At 32.2% G+C, this 19,277-nt stretch overlaps 1 protein-coding gene across 4 annotated transcripts in view; it reads right to left on the reverse strand.

The window, feature by feature from the left end:
- The window catches only part of LOC111027387, a 100,030-nt gene that overhangs the window by 48,945 nt on the left and 31,808 nt on the right, over nucleotides 1-19,277 (reverse strand). For all 4 annotated transcript variants that reach the window (XM_022305762.1, XM_022305760.1, XM_022305761.1 and 1 more), the window contains exons 13-24: nucleotides 19,043-19,209; nucleotides 18,271-18,665; nucleotides 17,737-18,072; nucleotides 17,343-17,515; nucleotides 12,356-12,467; nucleotides 11,455-11,603; nucleotides 10,184-10,405; nucleotides 7,265-7,512; nucleotides 4,675-4,844; nucleotides 4,090-4,375; nucleotides 2,085-2,312; nucleotides 1,561-1,693 (exon numbers count right to left, since the gene is read on the reverse strand). In XM_022305762.1, coding sequence (XP_022161454.1) covers nucleotides 1,561-1,693; nucleotides 2,085-2,312; nucleotides 4,090-4,375; nucleotides 4,675-4,844; nucleotides 7,265-7,512; nucleotides 10,184-10,405; nucleotides 11,455-11,603; nucleotides 12,356-12,467; nucleotides 17,343-17,515; nucleotides 17,737-18,072; nucleotides 18,271-18,665; nucleotides 19,043-19,209 — 2,619 coding nt within the window. The remainder of the gene's footprint in view (nucleotides 1-1,560; nucleotides 1,694-2,084; nucleotides 2,313-4,089; nucleotides 4,376-4,674; nucleotides 4,845-7,264; nucleotides 7,513-10,183; nucleotides 10,406-11,454; nucleotides 11,604-12,355; nucleotides 12,468-17,342; nucleotides 17,516-17,736; nucleotides 18,073-18,270; nucleotides 18,666-19,042; nucleotides 19,210-19,277) is intronic.

Here is a 19,277-nt window from a genome sequence, read left to right on the forward strand (position 1 = left end):
TTATAATATATACCTAGTTATACCGATAGGTACCGAGACATAAGTTATACGCGCCGTTGGCCGACGGCTTACCTACACACGCCTATTTTATGTTTTGCCAGAAAAGGATATTTCGTTCGTGGTCTGGCGTTCTGTTCTTCGCTGTAGACATGCGATAACGAGTTTAGCGTTCTTAAAAGCACGAGGATAGTGTTGGGCTGGGTTCAGTGTTGAAAAACGATTTTTTAACAAAATTTTTCGTATGGGGTCCACACTAGTGTGTGACGCGGAGGCGACAATATAATATGGCAACGACACATTATTTTATTTTATTTTTTCAAAGACATCTGACGTAGTATAAAGCGTGAGTTGATACTCCTTTTTGTCATACCTATTATAATTATATCAGTAGAAAATTAGAAAAAGAAGTATTCGTAAGGAAACTCTATTAGGAAATACCAATATTTTTGAAAGTACCGTGTTTCAAATTTGTATACGTCTTGCCCTAGTCTATGAAAAAATCCAATTATCATGATGATTGTCGACCTTTAATAAATAAATAAAAAAGTTTGATCTGCTTTTAAATAGTTATTATAACTCAATTACTTAAAATACAGTGATTGGCCAAATTTAATAACAAATGAAAAAAGGTTTGAAGACTTGCCAGCCAGCCAACCTCCCCGTGGTGTCTCCTGGAAAACGCTAATTGGCTGAAATTCGGGAATAAACTGTATGTGTGCTAGAAATAAATTCATATGCCACCTCCCCTAATGAACTCGCGAATCAATTAATACATAAAGTAAGTCTTTTACTCACCCACACCTAACTGCTTGGCGTACGTTAACACGTGAAGTGTACTTAATACATGGCGAAGGCCACCTTATTAGTCTCCCGAATTAAAATTATTATTACATAAAATATTATTTATAATTTCTGATCCATAAGGCTAAAATAAAAAAGTTGATTGATAATCCTCTTTTATGTGTTTTATTTTTAATTAATTAATTATTATAAATACATAATGTTAATTATATTCACTTTGTAAAATTGAAAACAATTATTGTGTATTTAAAATGTTCAACTACATTCTTTTATTAACATTGTAAATTATAAAAGTATATCGCGACCTAATTCTATATCTCACGCGACCTACTGTTTGAAGACCACTGCTGTATGGTGTATTAAGGCATAAACAACAGACGTTATAATATTTATCAGATGACTCATACGTGTATAAATAAATGTAAACACTGATTCAATAATTTTACAAGTCATTGTAGCAAGTTTGCACATTCTACTCTTAAAAATTAAAATGCAGTGAATAATAATTAAATTTCATACGAAATACCTATGGCTGTAAATAATGTAATATAATGATATGCATTGAGACTTTTTATCTACAAATATAGAAGATATACAAATAGACGTGACATACGAACATTAAATCAGAAATTTAACAATACATATTATAAATCATAAAAAATTGATTAAATTATTTTCTATTAAAATGATTAAACTTAAAACTTAAAAGTTTAATACTACGTGTAAACGAACAATGTAAATTATAAAAATAAATCTTACCTTTAACCCGTCCCTGAGCCATGTGATCTTCGGCAATGGGTCACCCACGATCTCTGAATCGATGATTACTTCTTGACCTTCTTCGACTTCTTGAAATTTTGGTTTTACAACGAACTTTGGTTTTTTTGAATATCTATTTGATAACTAACATTAATATCGGTATGGGACCTTGTGTATATAGTATTGTAAAAAAGAAGAACATCAGATACACCCAATGAGATTAACATTTGAAATAGAAATAGAAAAAATTATAGGTTTGGGATTAATTTTTTTTTATTAAATGATATAATTTTGCTAAAAATTAAATCATCAAACTTTTTTTACGAAATCACGTATTTTGAAATAGGTTTGAAGAGTTGGCCCAAACATTTGTATTGTACAAAATATATGAATAAATAAAATACAATGACTGATGTTTAAAAATTTTAAGTGATATGATGGGCACACATGAAATAATCCATGTATCTCAGAGAATGCCCACCCACTGCTAAGTGTATAAGTTTTATTATAGGTATTTTACTTACAAATGATTCATCAAAGAAATCTGTTCCATCCCCGTATCTTTATGTTCACGTTCCACCACATTGACATCGCAACGACTTTCTATCGTACCTGTATCATTAGACACTCTTAACATGTAAGTGCCCGAATCCCGGTCTGTGACACAAGCTATCCTAAGTTCTAGGTTTCCGTCATGATCAGTAATTATGTCTACTCTCCGTCCATTTCTTAATTGAATTCCATCTCTGAACCTGTAAATAAGAATCAAACGCATATTTTTTGAATTATGTCTAAACGTAAGATACCTAGTTTAATTATTGGTTCGTTAATTATACAAAATAACTCAATAACTATCTAGGTTTATATATTTTTATATGCTTATACTTTATAATATTTAGTTCTACAAGTGTCTCGATGCATGTCGTAGTTTTTTGTGGTGTAAAAAATAACTTCAATACAACTTGAAGCTCCCAGTCGAGCGATTGTAAACTCTGCCGGAATGCCGGTTAGATAAAAAGGTAATGAAAAGAACTAATGTAAACTCCGCCATTTTTATTTTCTTACCTATAATGGATATGTGGAAACTTCGCCAGTGCATATGTAAAACTTAATAATATATCTCAACTAAAGAAGCTCAAAAATCCAAAATGATAGTGTTAGAGAACATAATAATTAGTTATTTAGTTATGATAATGGATTTATATTAAACTGAGATGACAGAATATCTACAAATTGTATCTCATCAATTTAGTTCACAGTTCCACATATTATAACATAAAATAATATACCTAGGTTGCTAGATTTATATTTTATAATTATTACGATTATTTATTATGATAATACATTAATACCTACACATGACAATTCGAATGATTTGTTCTGACAATTATTATTTTTATTAATTTGTGTGTATTTTTTGGGATATTATTATAATATATACATGATATCTGCCCTATATATTAATTTTATTCGGTGACTTGATTTTCTTCACTGACAAAGTTTACATGAACTTAATTTCACTTGAATTTTTTCACTGGCGGTGTTAACACGAACAAAATTTTACCGGTTTTTTTTTCTGGTGGAGTTTACACTAAAAAAGGTACTTGAGGTGGAGTTTACATCCCCTGCAGACTATCAATTTTAATTTTTAAATCTAGTTAACTGTAACGTGTATAATGACATAATCTCAATATTTCGATAACAGAATTACTAAAGACTACAGTAGGTAGTTACTGAAATTGGACTTTGTGCTTTTGAAATTTGGATTCATTAACTGAATGAATAACTAAGCCACTAAGACGAAAGACCCAAGAATAAAATATATTATAATATGTCTAATTTAATTAATGACAATACATACAAATAAAATTCAAAATAAACAAAATTAAAATAATTAATAAATATTAAAATTTACTAATCTCAGACTCTCAGAGTCAATGGAAAAAATAGGCTACCTAGGTAATATCTACTTATACATGTACTTGTAATAATATATAGATAAATAATTATGAATGTATGTCATGTATTCATAATTATTTATTTGTATATTATTACGAATTTCGTTAAACTCACTAAATGTTGCACCTTACAATCGAATACAAATCAATACAAATATCAAGATATTTATCCAACTATATTGTATTTTCATCAACCGGTGTAGTGAGTTTAGTAGACGATTCTTTTCTTACCGTAAGTCGTCCAATAATCGGTGACCATCAACTATAGCTGTACCTAGCTATTGCTTTAATCAAGGCCGTAACTGGGGGGGNAATCAAGCCCGTAACTGGTGGGGGGGTCCAGGGGTCCGGACCCCCCCCGAAATTTTTAAAAGTAGAAACATTTTAGCAGTGAATATTGTTTAACTATACTAAAACTATACCTAGATAAAATGTTAGACCCCCCTCGAAATTTTTTTCCATTTACGGCCTTGGCCTTAATCGAAAGTATAAAGAGCCTATAAATGCTTCCTGTATTAGACCTAAATGGTGGTGCATAAAAAGCTTTTGTAGTATAAGAACGGGCGCTCACCATTCGACTTTTGCGGGACGGTAAGCGTCGATCTGTGCGCTCAAAACGATCGAGTCCACGGCTTCGCTGGTCGTTGGGAGACCGAAAACGAACGTCGGTACCGCTGGATCGGTGCGGTTCTTGTTAAACACTTCTAACACGCACCGCGTGGACGCCTTCCCGATTGCGTTGGACGCCACCGCCGCATAAGCACCGCTGTCGTCGTACTTGACTCCAGTCAGCTCCAGCGTGTAGAAGTCGTTCGAATCATCTCTGACAGGTGGTTTCCTGTCACCCTCCATTACACCTACAAAAACAAGACCCAGGAGAGTCGTGTGTTATTCAGCAGCTCCAAAATTAGGGGGAGATCACAATATTAATTTTAATGAGATGAAATCATTTTTCATCAATTAATTATAATATTTTTGAGCGGTGGTGTGTTATCCACGGCCTATGTGAGATATTACATAAAGTGACCACCCCGCTCATAGTCTAAAACAAGAATTTATATTTATGGTTTGGACCGATTGGGTTTTTTTTTTACCGATGCACGCCATTTGAGTGAAAAATCAACAAATTATTAATATGAGAGAGAAATGTACGTACTCTCAAAGTCTACTGGCCGACCATCTTTGTACCACAGAACTAAGGGTGCAGGCAATCCGTTTACTTGACAAGACAACCGGACCGTCGAGTTGATATCCACTCTGCGGTCGATCAGATGTTTGGTAAACACCGGCGCCGATTCTTTGAAGTCGTTGTTTTTCATAAGACACCTACAACAATAAATATTGTAGCAAGGTATAAAACAAAAATATATTGTGTCAATAAACAAGTAGGGTACGTTTTAGAATTTATAACCTTATTTTCTAGCTCTGATCAATAATTACTATAATAATTTTAATATTATCGTTAATTATGATTTTTTTTTTTTGGTTAGACCGATGAACAACTCTAAACCTGGCGCACTCATTGACCTCCGAATTAAAATATAATATATGTTCACTCATTACATCAAAAGTATTTTGCTACTACCTACTTAGATAATCCTTTGTGGGCGCCTATGGTGCAGCTATATATTCGTTATATACATACATTAGTATAGCAACATTAGTACATAACAGTTGTTTACTTACAGTTATAAAGAATATAATATATTTAATAGAAAATTTAATCGGTCGAATAAGAAAATACGAAATAACGCAACTACAAAGCAGATGGAGATCATAATAAGTCGTCACATAATTCAATATTTTTAAAAACTGAATGAAACATCTAAAAGTCTATAGAATTAGTGATTACCGAATATGTTTCGCGAGAACAAAGACGATACCTGCCGAAGCGAAATCTTGGTCAGTATACATATTATTTGACCGAATAATATTAGTTAATTACAAACAGTTTGTATGTTCAAATAATTGTGATTAAATTGCATTGTAGTGCCCAAAGTATTCCACGTACAAACATTATATAATACAGCCGGGCAGAATGCAATTCATAATACCCATATTATGTATTTATGTACCTACTTTAATAATTACAATATATTATAAGAATTAACCAATCGTTCGGCCTTGCTCGCAAATCATCTCAGTATCGTTTTTATGTTTTTTGCCGCATTAAAAATATTTTTGACACCTCGAAGGGCACATGATTTTCACATAAACTATTTTAACTATTCGTTTCAGCACGTTAAAAATATAATGATATTATATATTCAAGTCTCGTGCATTCAGTCGCAGCGCATTGATCTCACAAACAACGGGGATTCAAAAAAAGGTTCAATTGATTATAAATCCGTGTTCATTTATTATTGTAATAAATAAATATAATCATAAGTAATAACCCACTAAAATATATAATACTTTTACAGATGGAATTCAAACAAATATTTGGTGATTCAAGTGTGTATACTACATGCATTGTTTTGTTTTTATATCTTATCAAATTATGTCATCGTGTAATGTAGGTACTAACACTGATGTACCTATATTATATTACAACAATAACTGTTTGAAAAAATTTCACCTGTGCTCCATTAATAAAAACAAATTGAATCCGACTGACTAATCTATACCTTTCATTGTCATTAAAAAATTTTGACACAGTGGCTGATAAAAACAAAAAGTAATAATGAAATCGTGTTGTATAAATACAGTTTAATTTCCATTTACTGAATGCAATATAAATAGACGGATGTTATTTTAAATATTTACATAATACAGTCATCGTGGGCTTATGCGGTTGACTATTACACTATTATTATACTTTAAGACGTATTTAACACGCTGGCAATTATAGAAATAAACTGAAAACTGTATTTATTATTTTTTTTTTTTTTGATTGTACGTTTACATCAAAATTAAAATTGGTTAGTCGATAATATAATATTAGACCTGTCAAAAATAAACAACGCCTTCAGCATCGACACGGCAACGGATAGGGATCAGTGGAGAATGATTGTGGAAGCGGCAAAGGACCTCAATGGTCCGTATTAATAGGCCAGAAGAAGAAGAAGAAGATAGGTAGTACATTATTAAAGTAGGTAGATTTATCAGGTACTAAATACTGCACCAACATTTATGTAATTTAGGAAATTAGTTAACTAACTGTATTTACTAGTCGCTACCATATCTGTCAATATTTTAAAAGTTGCCTAGTGGCTACTTATCATACCCGTATAATATAGAAAGCAAATATTTAACTATAATAACTGCGAAATTTAAATTATGCATGCATTTAAATGAGAAATTAGTAATTAAATGATATATATATATCCTGAAATATCCATGCCATATATGATAGCCTAACTACTTTGTTTTTATAGAATATTTCAGTTTTTCAGAAATATGATGATTATATGATGAGTCATCTCTTAGTCAAACTTATAAATAAATATTTTGAAAACAAAGTGTCTTAAAATAATAATTTGAATAACTATTTAGTAGATAATCCTAATTTTACACTAAATACTCATTCATATAATATTCCTATAGAAATACACACTAATAGTAATAATGTTTTATAAGCAAAATAAAAGTATCACTTTTGAAATATCTATCTGTTTCATGAATTGAATTATGTACTTGGAATGACCTAGATGAGAGCCAAAAAAAAAACCTCAGGGTGTTGGAAAGAGGAAAATTGAATAATATTATGATATATATTGAGTAGGTAGGTATTTAATAGTATTCACCCTTGAAGCCTCCGTTCCGCCTCCACAATCTTGCGGTTGGCTATCACTTGGACGACGGTCAACGTGCACACCCTCCCCTGGTCGTTGACGGCTTCGCAAGAGTAGCGACCCGCGTCTGCGTCCGCTGCATCCGCGATCGTCAGCGTACACTTTCCTGCATCCGTGAGCCCGACAGCGTGTCTGTCTGACGCCAGCAAAGGTTCTCCGTCTTTGAACCACCTCACACTCGGCTCCGGAATACCTCGCACCTGTCAGATATAAATTTCGACTGTCAGTTAACACCACCAATACAATTATCGTTTTGTATTTTAAGCGAATGAATTAAAGCTAAAGACGAACGAGCGTTTTTTTTTTTGCATTTTTTTTGTTGTAATGCGATTTTATAGAATGTATGAAAAAGGTCATGGATACTTAATATTTTATTTTATTGAAACAAAATAAAATAAAAAATACTTTCTTTCGAGGATTTTTTCAGTATTTCTTATTTATCCATATTATCTATAGGTATGTATTTATATTATACACATTTGAAATTAGGTTTCAACATAGATAAATGTCTTTGAGTTGGATATCACTTTTTTTAAACATTGTATTGCGTAACACTTGGTATATCACCACAGAAACTCAATTCAAATAAAAAAAATAAAATGTAAATTCAAAATTAATCAATAATTATAAATGTATTAAACTCCAAACAAAATGTAGCATGTTATTATATATATTAAATGTATCCACTATACTAATTATTTTTCCTGGTCACTTTGCGTAACAGACTTTGTACAAAGCTCATGGCTACTTGTTAACAAAAACATATTTATCATTCAAAGATTTTGTAGAGGAAAAATATCGAGTAACACTCATTTGTCTAACTAATTATGCTTAACGATTTGTTTATTGGAATATACAAACTTATAAATAGTTATAAAATTGGATTATAATATAATATTGTAATGCTATTCTTAATTCAATTAATTCTTAACAATAACAAGTAGCATGCTACTAGATATTTTTCCACTGCTCTATACCCTAAAACATATCAATGAATCTATGATTCCTCAATTTTCCTTGCAAAGGAAATTTCATATCTAGCAGCATGCCAAAATTGTTTTTAACGGCTAATCTCGGTAACTACTGGACTGATTTCAATAAAAGTTATAACAACACATTCCTTGAGCATCTGAGGTCTTTTAAACTTTTTTTTTACAACTATGGGAGCTATAGGGTCGCTTAGTGCTTACCATAAATTTCGTTTTGGCTCATGATCATTGATAATTTTTTTGTTTATTTATATGGGTTACCATTGTAGTTACGCAAATAAGATTTTTAAAGAAAATTCGCATATTATATTATAGCTGATGACCCATAACTCGTTGATATGGGTTATTTTAAAATAAAAATTTTTAATACTTAATTAAATTAAGTTTTATTTTTTTTATTGTTTGTTATTCAAATTCACAACAAAACTACAAAAGGCATTATGCTTTTGTCCTTACGTTTGTAGTTATAGACTCAAAAACTGACTTTTTGTTGAAAATTGACTTTGACAAAAGTTTTAGAGATTTCAAAAAGTTCAGCTAGTAAGTTTAATCACGTTCAAAAATATACCAAGTGGTAAATCAAACCCGTCACATGTGAGATTACCCATTTTGGTCTAATTGGTTAACAAAGTAGTACAATTAATACGTCAATGCCGATTTTCCCGAGAACTAAAATAAACTAGATTACTAGAATCGAGTTACGAACCGAACTCGGCAAAGTTGGGTATTATTGCGCTAAATAATTATTATATTTATAAATTCACAAAATAATTTCAAACAATAAAAAAAAAGTAGAAAAATATTTGAATATACTTTCAAGATGTATGAGAAATATGCTGTGCATTGTTATAAATTGTTAATTGGTAAATTTAACTCTACAAAGTTGTTGAATGCTTTTATAGTAAGATGTTTCGGTACTGTATATTAATTAACGATTTAGAATACGATTGATTTAAATTTAAATTTTATACTATATCAGAGTAGTGAGTACCAATACTACTTGATGTAATAATTATTGTTTTAATTGATGATAATTGTACAACATATTAATTGTTGAGCCGCACACACGAGTAAACAACAGCCTGACAATCGAAATTCCTCTTTAAGTCGTGCCAAACACGTTGATACGTTTCGGATGGCTGAAGTTAAAATATGTAGTACGATCGTACACCCCCACCACGGTATAGTGTTATTTAACTGTATAAAATTATTACCACCGTGCTGGTAAAAATAAAAAAAGTAAATTCGTTCTCGGTAGCAATAATAATAATAATAATAAGCGTACAAAAGAACTAAACGCGCTACGATAACATTCATAATATTGTATTATTATTTATTATGTAAGCACTATAGCCAAAGCGATAAACAACAAAATATTGATGTTTAAAAAAATAAAATTATGAACCTACTGGTACTACTTATACACGTGGCTATTAGGACTTATACAGCCAATTTTCTTTAGAAACTATCAGTACAGGGGCTTTTTTAAAGAAGGGCCCTTGGGATCTGTGCCCCCACCATTAACCACACTTTATACTTTTGTATTATTGAGAGTATTAATCTCTCTTACTAATTAAATGTTTCGTTTCTATCAAACGTATATATTTTGGTTATTTGGTTATTTGGTTAAAAATTATGACATTATTTTAAGATGGAAAATATGAGCTATAACTTGTAACTTTACTATGTATAATTTGAAATTCTTGTTTGCCCCCCCCCCCTTTCCTTATACGTTTAGAAATTCTATTTTGGCATCAAACCATAATGATAAAAACTATTAGTACCTATAAGGTTGAAATGTCTTATTTTTATCGATTATGTACCCACTTACTATATAATAAGTAATAACCTTATAAAAGTAATGATAATTTTTAATTCTTACGTGACACTGTAAAGTTGCACTATGCCGCAATAAAACCCGGGTTTGCCCAGGCAATGGTTGACGAAATTCAGGCAGACACTTTGGCTCGAACACATCCACGTACCCCTCGCTAGCTACTGGCTGGCTCCATCCAAACCTGTTGCGGGCTGCTACGCGGAACTGGTACCGGTTACCCGGTTTCAGATTGTACACATCTATGGTGTTTGTGGGAGTCATTCCGACCTAACGCAGATATGATACAGAAACGCGGTCGTAAATAAGTGTAAATGTAAGTGAGGTGTCATGGGGTTATAACTTATAACTTATTATAGGTGCACACGGATTTCATCGATTCCACCATTTTCATATCAAATCTACCGGACATTTGTCTATTATATTGATCTCGTCGACTATCAATTCCATAAAACATACATAATATAGTTTGACACTTTGACAGAATAAAAACAATACGACATTAAATATAACAAATAAAATAACTCAAATACTGCAGACGGGGGATATTATTTTTATAAAATTAAATAAAATTGTAATTTTTTTAAATAGTGATTTGTTGCCAGTATAGTATACATTTTTATCTAAATAGTCGTCAAAACTGTTTGTTATTTTCGAGGACTTTGAAGACAATGCCCATATTTATAGATCAAATTAAGACGTTTCATCAATTTAGAAATTACATAAATAATCACAGCATTTTTTCAGCCTTCCATCATCAATTTTTATAGTGTAAGCGATCCGTAATAATTAGGGCTGAGGACTTCTAGTTTTTCATATTTATCTAGAAAGGTCACAGGATAATATAAGTGATGTGTAAATGTGTAGGTCTTACAATCGAAAGAGCTGACTAAAGAACTACGTACCTAAGTTTAACATTATATTTTGCAGGTAAATGCATATTTGATTATATAAGACTGCACATACAGCATGCATATAGGTACATTCTTTGGGCCTATTTGAAAAACGTCGATATTAGATATTATAATGATTTAACATAAAATAATCTGTACAATAATCTCATTTTTTAAATATTTAGGTACCTATATGTATTATGTATAGCATAATTATTTATAACACTATAACAAAATCAATTAGTTTTTATAATTTTTAATATTTTTGCGTCATATAAATAAAGGTACTATATTTATAAATTACATTTTTTTTGGAGCATACTTTAAGCTCATATTTTGATGTTTTAGTACCTACTAGAAGTCCTAAGCCCTTCAATAATACGAGCCAGCATAATCAACGAGCAAAAAGTCTGGCACTTATCGTACCTGTCGCCAGCATTCCTCATCCGCCGATCGCGTCTCCACCCTGTACACGAGCACGGTTTCTGGTTTTTCCGGTCTGTCCCACTGCAACGATATCCGGTTGTTGGTCCGGTCCGTCACCGTCGGTTCGCTGCGCACGGGACCCGGGACTTCTGGAAAACGGATGAAAACCGTTTAACAATAATGGCGTCATAATATCCGAACGAATTTGGGGCGCACCATATATAATATAATATTATATTGGCGTAAAACGTCGAATTCGACGAGTGCAGCCGGTATATTATATGATGGCAATAAGGTACAGTTATTATTGTAATAACATTATTATATTATTATTGTTATGTTTATAAGTAAGGTATAACGTGTACTTTGGTGTTCGCATAAGTACAACAGGAAGTCGGCGGTAGTACGGGACGTCGTTCCCCGTCTCCGCGTCCATCGATCCCGCAACAGTTGTATGTTGCTCTCGGTACCGATATCGGAGTACACCATTTCCTTCCGGTCGCTGCAGCTGTTTGCGCGTCACGCGTTATCAAAGGTATACCTACGATTATATTGTATAGGTACGCACACCGCTAAATAACACCACCGTTAATTATTATTATTATTATTATTATTATTAGGGCTCCGAGGGTACGGCCGATGTGTGTGTGCGTGCGTGAGCGTTAGTTTTTAGTTTGTCAAAGGAAACGGAACTCGCGAGTGGAAATGCGCGCGTAACCCGTTGACACCGTACACTGCGGATGTTAAAAATAGCGGCGGACCGCGGAGTCGTGGTCCTCGATAAACGACCGAAATAAACGCTGCTCGTAGTCGTTGTCGCCGTCGTCATATTTTCCCGTTTTACCACCACAAAAATTTCTCAGATTTGTCACGTCTGTATGCATAATATTATAATGCTCACCGTTGTTTGCGCAGCCTCCTCTTCCTCCTCTACCGCCGCCCGAAGGCCTAAACCACCGGCCGATCGTATTTCTGATTTGCGGCGGTGTCAACGATCTCGCACGTTTCCTCACCTATATGCAATATAAACAATAATAGACGTGATATTATAGTGCCTAATTTTTGTTATAAAGTCTATGGGGGTCGTCTAACAGTTATTTGAATCGCTATTCACGCTTGGCGATTGTTTCATGCGTGGGTGGAATATCATTGTATATAAAAATGTATAGGTACTAAGATGTCTGGATATCCGATTCGGTGACATTATTGAATCCGAAAAAAATGGTCACTTTTTCTAGTCATTTAATAAGTGATTACTTTTATACTTAAAATATGTAAATTGAACGTGTACCTACAAGGCTACAACTAAGTTGTACAAAAAATGATGATATCATTAGAACGTACCAATCTAATAGTGTACCTAGTACCTATCTACCTATAAAACACATAAATACCATTTATTACTAATTAGGTGGATAAATATAACCTATATGCTATAACCATATTGAAATAAAAGTAGATTTTTAAATTATAGCCATCTTGTTTTAAAAAAAATACATGTTATATTTGGGTTAAGAAAACTCAGTAATTTCAATGGCTCCCCTTGACTTTCTTTGAGAATCCATATCAAGAGATAAATATTGTGGTTGGTATGTACATGAAAGTTCTTATAATAATGTTCAACTACATTATTTTAACATTATTATGTAGGACATAAGTACACAACATAAATATCAATTGTGGATCTTGAGAAATGTCAAGTTGCACAACTACTAGACCATAATTTAATCAAATTTAATATTTTTACAACACTGTAAAATTTAGATACCTAAAGACCATTTTATATATTTTTATACATCTGTTGTTTCGCGTTCTTATCAATATTTTTAATACATACGAGAGTGTGTTTAACGAATGCGTACTATCGAAACAATTTAGAAACTGGCGGGGATCTTAAAGGTCCTAAAAATATACCTAATATAGACAAAACTCTATTGAAATATCAACTCGACTTGTATTCCATATTATTATTATAATACGAGAATACGTATTTGAGACGAAATAAATAATTTAAATTTAATAAATTTCTAAAAAAAAAGATTTTATTAATAAATAGATATTTGTCGGATGATTAGTGTACAGATATAATGTATGTGAGTTACAACGTTACGACTTTTAAAGTACATATCTATAGGTACAAGAAATCAGAACCGTTCAATCGTTCAAATTTCGTAAGGACAGTCGTTTTTCATAAAGCGTAATCATACAAGTAATGTATTCCAATTTAACAGTCGTCATAATATAATTGTAAAACACTAGTCCTTTATTTTCAATTTGTACTTGACAACATGTTACATAAAATTGCACCCACGAACAGCGTTTGCTAGTAAAGTTTTACTCTAACTGAATGAAAATGTTTGGTCAAAATGAATTAACACAATAAAAACGAGCCCATCAACATGTAAAAGCACCGAAACCAAATATTATATTCTAAAATTCAAAATGTTATTCCTCAATAATAGTTTGAAAAAATGTACATGCTGTTGCAGCTTAATTCAGGTTGTATATTGATTCGAAATGGAGTGAAATCGAAATTTTTAAATCAGAACCATTGGTGCATATTTATGCACATAAATTGAAATAGAATAGTTCAAAAATATTTAAGCAACATTTGAACTTATTTGTACGTATTTATTAGGATGTTTTGTGTGTATACCCAATTCAGGGTATAATAACAGATTGTGTTGTACTGTCTTAATAATTTTACCTTAAACTTAAATACTAATTAGTTAATATTGTAGTGATCAATTAAATACTATACAAATTGTTTTGGATTTAGAATCGGTCAAAATATTTTCAGATATTAATTCAATTAAATTTCTTCTACGGCGTGGACTACTAATTAAGATTATAAGTAAGCGTTTTTCTAGTTAATTTCTATTCAGTCGTTTCGATTTCGTTCAGATTTATAATATTAGTGGATACCTATAAAAAAACTAGTTACCAACAAGATTTGGTTCATTTTTATACGAATGTTTAAAATTATACCCTCTTGAAACTTGAAAATATACGTACTACTATTATTATTCACACAATATTTACGCTATAATCGAAATAACCACATATAAAAGGTAACATAGATTAATCATAAATCTAAATTTTAGATGGTATTAAAAATAAAAATTTACTTAGAGCACTTATTACTGTAGTAATAGCAATTGAATTATAATAATGTAAATACACGATTATAGAAATATTGAACGTTGATAAATTTGATATTAAGATATCGAGCAATGTTATTTAACATATATGTACGAGTTAGCTGTTAAATGATTCATGATCAAATTAAATAATAAACGTTTAAAAACTAACCAGAATATTTTCCACAATTATTATCTTTTGCTCTTCATGCACACAAATTATTATTGACTTATCCGTCAAATTATAGGTATAAATATGTGATAAAATGGTTTTAAGTGCTAAACAAAAAATTTGTATGGAATTTAGTGTAAACTGTTTTACAGTGTATTAAAGTTGTTTACGGAATTCATTAAATCTAGTATTCTCACTCTATTGTTGTAAACGATATTTTAATAAAATGTTCAAAACTTGTATGTTTTGACTATGATAAGCAAACCGCATAAGGAGGAAATAATATAAGATAGTATAAAGTGAGAGTTAAATCGTTATGATAGCCTATATAAATGAACCCTCCTAGATTTATTTTAAAGGAGGATACTGATTAGATTTCAAAGTAAATTATTATTTGTGATACCTAACCTGTGATTCAATAATATCGGGGTTAGGGAAAAACATTAAGTTTGCTACCTAATCAACGATATTGCGTCACATTATACTAGGAATGATAAAAAAAACCTACTGTGTAATCAATGAATATCGATTACTATCATTATTATTTATTAACAATTACTGTACTTACTCTAGCGATGATAAATATTTTTCAGTTTAAATAGTAATAATACTAGTGTTGTTATTTATATTATTATTATTATTATTGTTATTATTATTGAAAAATCGTAAAAAAAGCGTAGGCTGCATTATACTTCATACATTATTATTGGCATTGCTTAATTTTATTACCTAGATAATAATTTTAGATTTGATGGCTTAATAATAGTAATAATTGTGTTGTTAATTTTTTTCTTTTCTATATTGGTAGTTACGTATTATTTTAAATTGAACAGGCTTAAAGCCAAAAGTTAAAATATGAACAATTCCTAAAGATGTTTAACTAAAATCTGTAACATGCATTATAATAATGTTAAAATATTTGTACAATCAAATAATACTTGTGACTCAAAATCATACAAAACTTTTAAAATTGAATTAAAAAATATGGTAAGATCACGTCACAATAATTTTTATTTCACATAATTTAAGGCACTTTGAGACATCGAGAGTACACTTTCTAGATGTGACCACGGTTAGCAAAACAACTCAATTCCGTTTAAAAAAAGTCAGAGTGTATTAATTTAGATTTCAAATAGGTACCTATGTACTTATGGCCGTTAATATGGCACACAATATTGAGGTTTTAGTCTTATAATTTGTCAAATAGCTGGTCTAAGGTCTTAAGAAGCATAGTAATTCTAATCAGTTTAATCAAAGTGTAATAGTATTATTATGATATTTATTATTATGGATTTAATGGAATTAACATTATATTTTTATGTAAATAACAATTAATTCATGTAACGATTACGTAACTATAACGGAGCTTGCTGTAGCAAAATTCAACAAAGTTTATTATTATTATGAATAAATATTTCTCGATAACGCCATACACTCATCGAGTCCTGTAGTAATGAACAATAATCATATGCGACCGAGCAGACTGTCCGCAATAAATCAATTAAAAATAATTACAATCACGCTGTCAACAGATTTTAATGGCTGAAACGACAGTAAAATGAATAATTTACAAGTTACTAAAAACATGTTCCCTTATAAGCGTGCAACTCAAATGTATATTATAGTTATGACTATATAGGTACCTATTATACATGTTGTCATTATTGTGGACATAATTATTACCATAAAATTAACAATAATGATTATGTATTATTTTTTCCTCAGTAAAAAAAAATAATAATAATAAGTTGAAATATAATAAATTTATGACGATAAAAAACATAAAATTCGCTTCGTATCATGGTTATTACAATTTTAAACAATGTAGCAACACTATACGCGGTCACATCTAAGAGTTGACCCGCAATATTACTATGTAAGTCCATATTGTGATATGATAGGCTGTACTTCAGCCAATTTGACCTGAAAATTCGATTTCGTAATCTACCTGTACCGAAAATAAATCACCGAATTCCAATGGAAACAATGTCCTGTTTTTCGGACAAATCCGGTAGGTGGAGCTTTCAGAACGAGGAAAGGAAATCGTGGCGTAACTTGTAGCTTAGGTATATCAAACTCGGGCTGACGATCGGTGATCGAGCTCCGAGTAAAATTATATCGTATTAATATAAATTATAATGTACAATGGCTGTAAAAAACCATTTGGACGCGTGTACCTACATATTATATTGTATTACATTATACATAAATTTATATACATATTATGTAATATAATATAACATTAAGTAGCGATCAAATAGATTATTTGTATTTTTTGGTTAATTTTATTAGTGAAAAAAAAAAGAAAAACTCCGCTTTGGTTGGCTATATTACAACTGGTGTATATTATAATAATAATAATATATTACAATATTATATTATTCGAACGGCAGGCTACAACAATAATCATATATTATACTCGTATATCGAACGTATCGAAAAGTAGAGGCGATAGTGATATATGATATCGAGAAAAAAACAACATATTATTATGATTTAACAACAATATAATATATCACGACGCATCCCTACCGGGAGATGTCCGACGAGACCCAGCTGCTGATACGATCACTTACCCCGACGGTGACAAACGCCCTATCAGATCCGTACACGTTTTTAGCGATAATAAAATACGTCCCGGCGTCCGACGGTTGCGCCTTTTTGATCGACAGCATAACGTAGTCGTTGACAGTTTCCTTTAGCGATCGATCGAGGAATGTCACGTCCCTTGAACCTCTCATCCATATGACTAGAAAGAAACGTTAACTGCGTTTATTATATTGTTAACTCAAAAATAATAACAATAAAAAGTATTTATTTATTTATGTCGATGAATCCATATTTTGATCTGACGGCAGTAGAAAAAATGTCGTTTCTAAGCCACACAAAACAGTATACTCGTATGATGAATAATACAACTATAGCGAAATGGACGTTCGCTTCGAGTCCACACCCTTATTACAAACATACCTTTGGGTTTCGGTTCACCGGCCACCCGGAGGGTGACGGTAATGTCCTCGCCAACGGCCACGTTCAGTCGATCATTAGGTCTTGACACGATAATGGCGGGTTTCACACCCCTGCGGTCGGTGTAATCCTGCGGCGACACCACCCTAACTGCCTTTTCCGCGTCCGCCGCCCCGTAAAGGTTGCACGCGCGGCACACGTACTTTCCGCCATCCCGGGCCGTGCTGTCCATTACCAGAAGCGTGTATAGCCCACCCTCATCCAGGTAAACGTACTTGCCCGATAACCGTGGAAGTGGTCTTGATTCACGCATCCACGTCACATTCGGCACCGGGGAACCTGAAACATGCGAATTGTTTACACCTCTTTGTAGCATGATATTTTGTAAAAACGCTATCTAACTCTAGTGCTAATCCGAAAAAAAAACTAGTGCCATATATTAAACGTAATAATATTATGACTAACTTAATTCAAGTTCAAACGGGTGTTGATGTATAATACGTATATATTATCTTTTACGAAGCAACTAATACTGACCTTGCACCCGGACCTGAAGAGCGATCGTACCACCATAAGTCGCCACGTCGTCGGCGATTATGCTAGACACGAACTTTGGATACTCAGGGCGCCTGCTGGCCAAGTCACCGGCAAACTTCTGGTAGCTGAAATCGAACTTGTCGTTGGAAGATAATCGGAAATCGTGGCTGGTCCGAGAGTAAAGCCCGCGACCGGATTCAATACTGTCGACAGACAGCGATGGCTGTTGCAGTGGTTTCCTGAAAACCGATGGCGACGTATACACCGTCAGGAATCCGGTAGTAGATATTCGGTCACGGCCGTTGGAAGCCACGCACGTATACTCTCCAGAATCGCCACTCTGAGCGTTTTCAATGATCAGTTGGGCCAAACCTCCGTCGTATTTTGTTTGATACCTGCAATACGATAAACGTTCAAGAATGGGGTGTATGATGTTGTTATTATTATTTTCAGTATTGTTGTTTTTGTATAGATATCTAAAGAACTTAGATCAAATAATTAAAAAATGAATTTCAAACAAATATATTACGAACACAATACGTACAATATATCTTAACACGTGACCTAAGAGCTAGGATTTCTATTAGTTAATTGATATCAAAACATTGTCGTTTTATATTTTAGGCCGATACAGCGTCTTAAAGTATGACTGTACGAAGAAAAAATCTTAATGGTCGATCAATGATTTGAATTTGTAAAGATTAAGAACGTTTTTATGAATACAATATTGTATATACATCCCACCGTGGTTTTTGTGATGTCGCTTACTCACCTTGCTGAAGAGTTGTAAGTGAAACTGTTGAGTTTCTGACCGTCTCGATACCACTGAACACGTGGTTCTGGATGGCCGATGACACTGCACCAGAACTTAACTCGAGCACCGGATGACACTGTCTGGTCTATCAACCGAACGCAGAAGTGCAGACCTTTAAACGCCTCCTATGTGACACACATCCAAGTGTATGAATTAAATCACCATAAAATATAATCATCGTTTCATGAGGTTG

This window comes from Myzus persicae, unplaced genomic scaffold (genome assembly GCF_001856785.1).
Source record: "Myzus persicae strain clone G006 unplaced genomic scaffold, MPER_G0061.0, whole genome shotgun sequence".
NCBI classification, from domain to species: Eukaryota; Metazoa; Arthropoda; class Insecta; order Hemiptera; family Aphididae; genus Myzus; species Myzus persicae.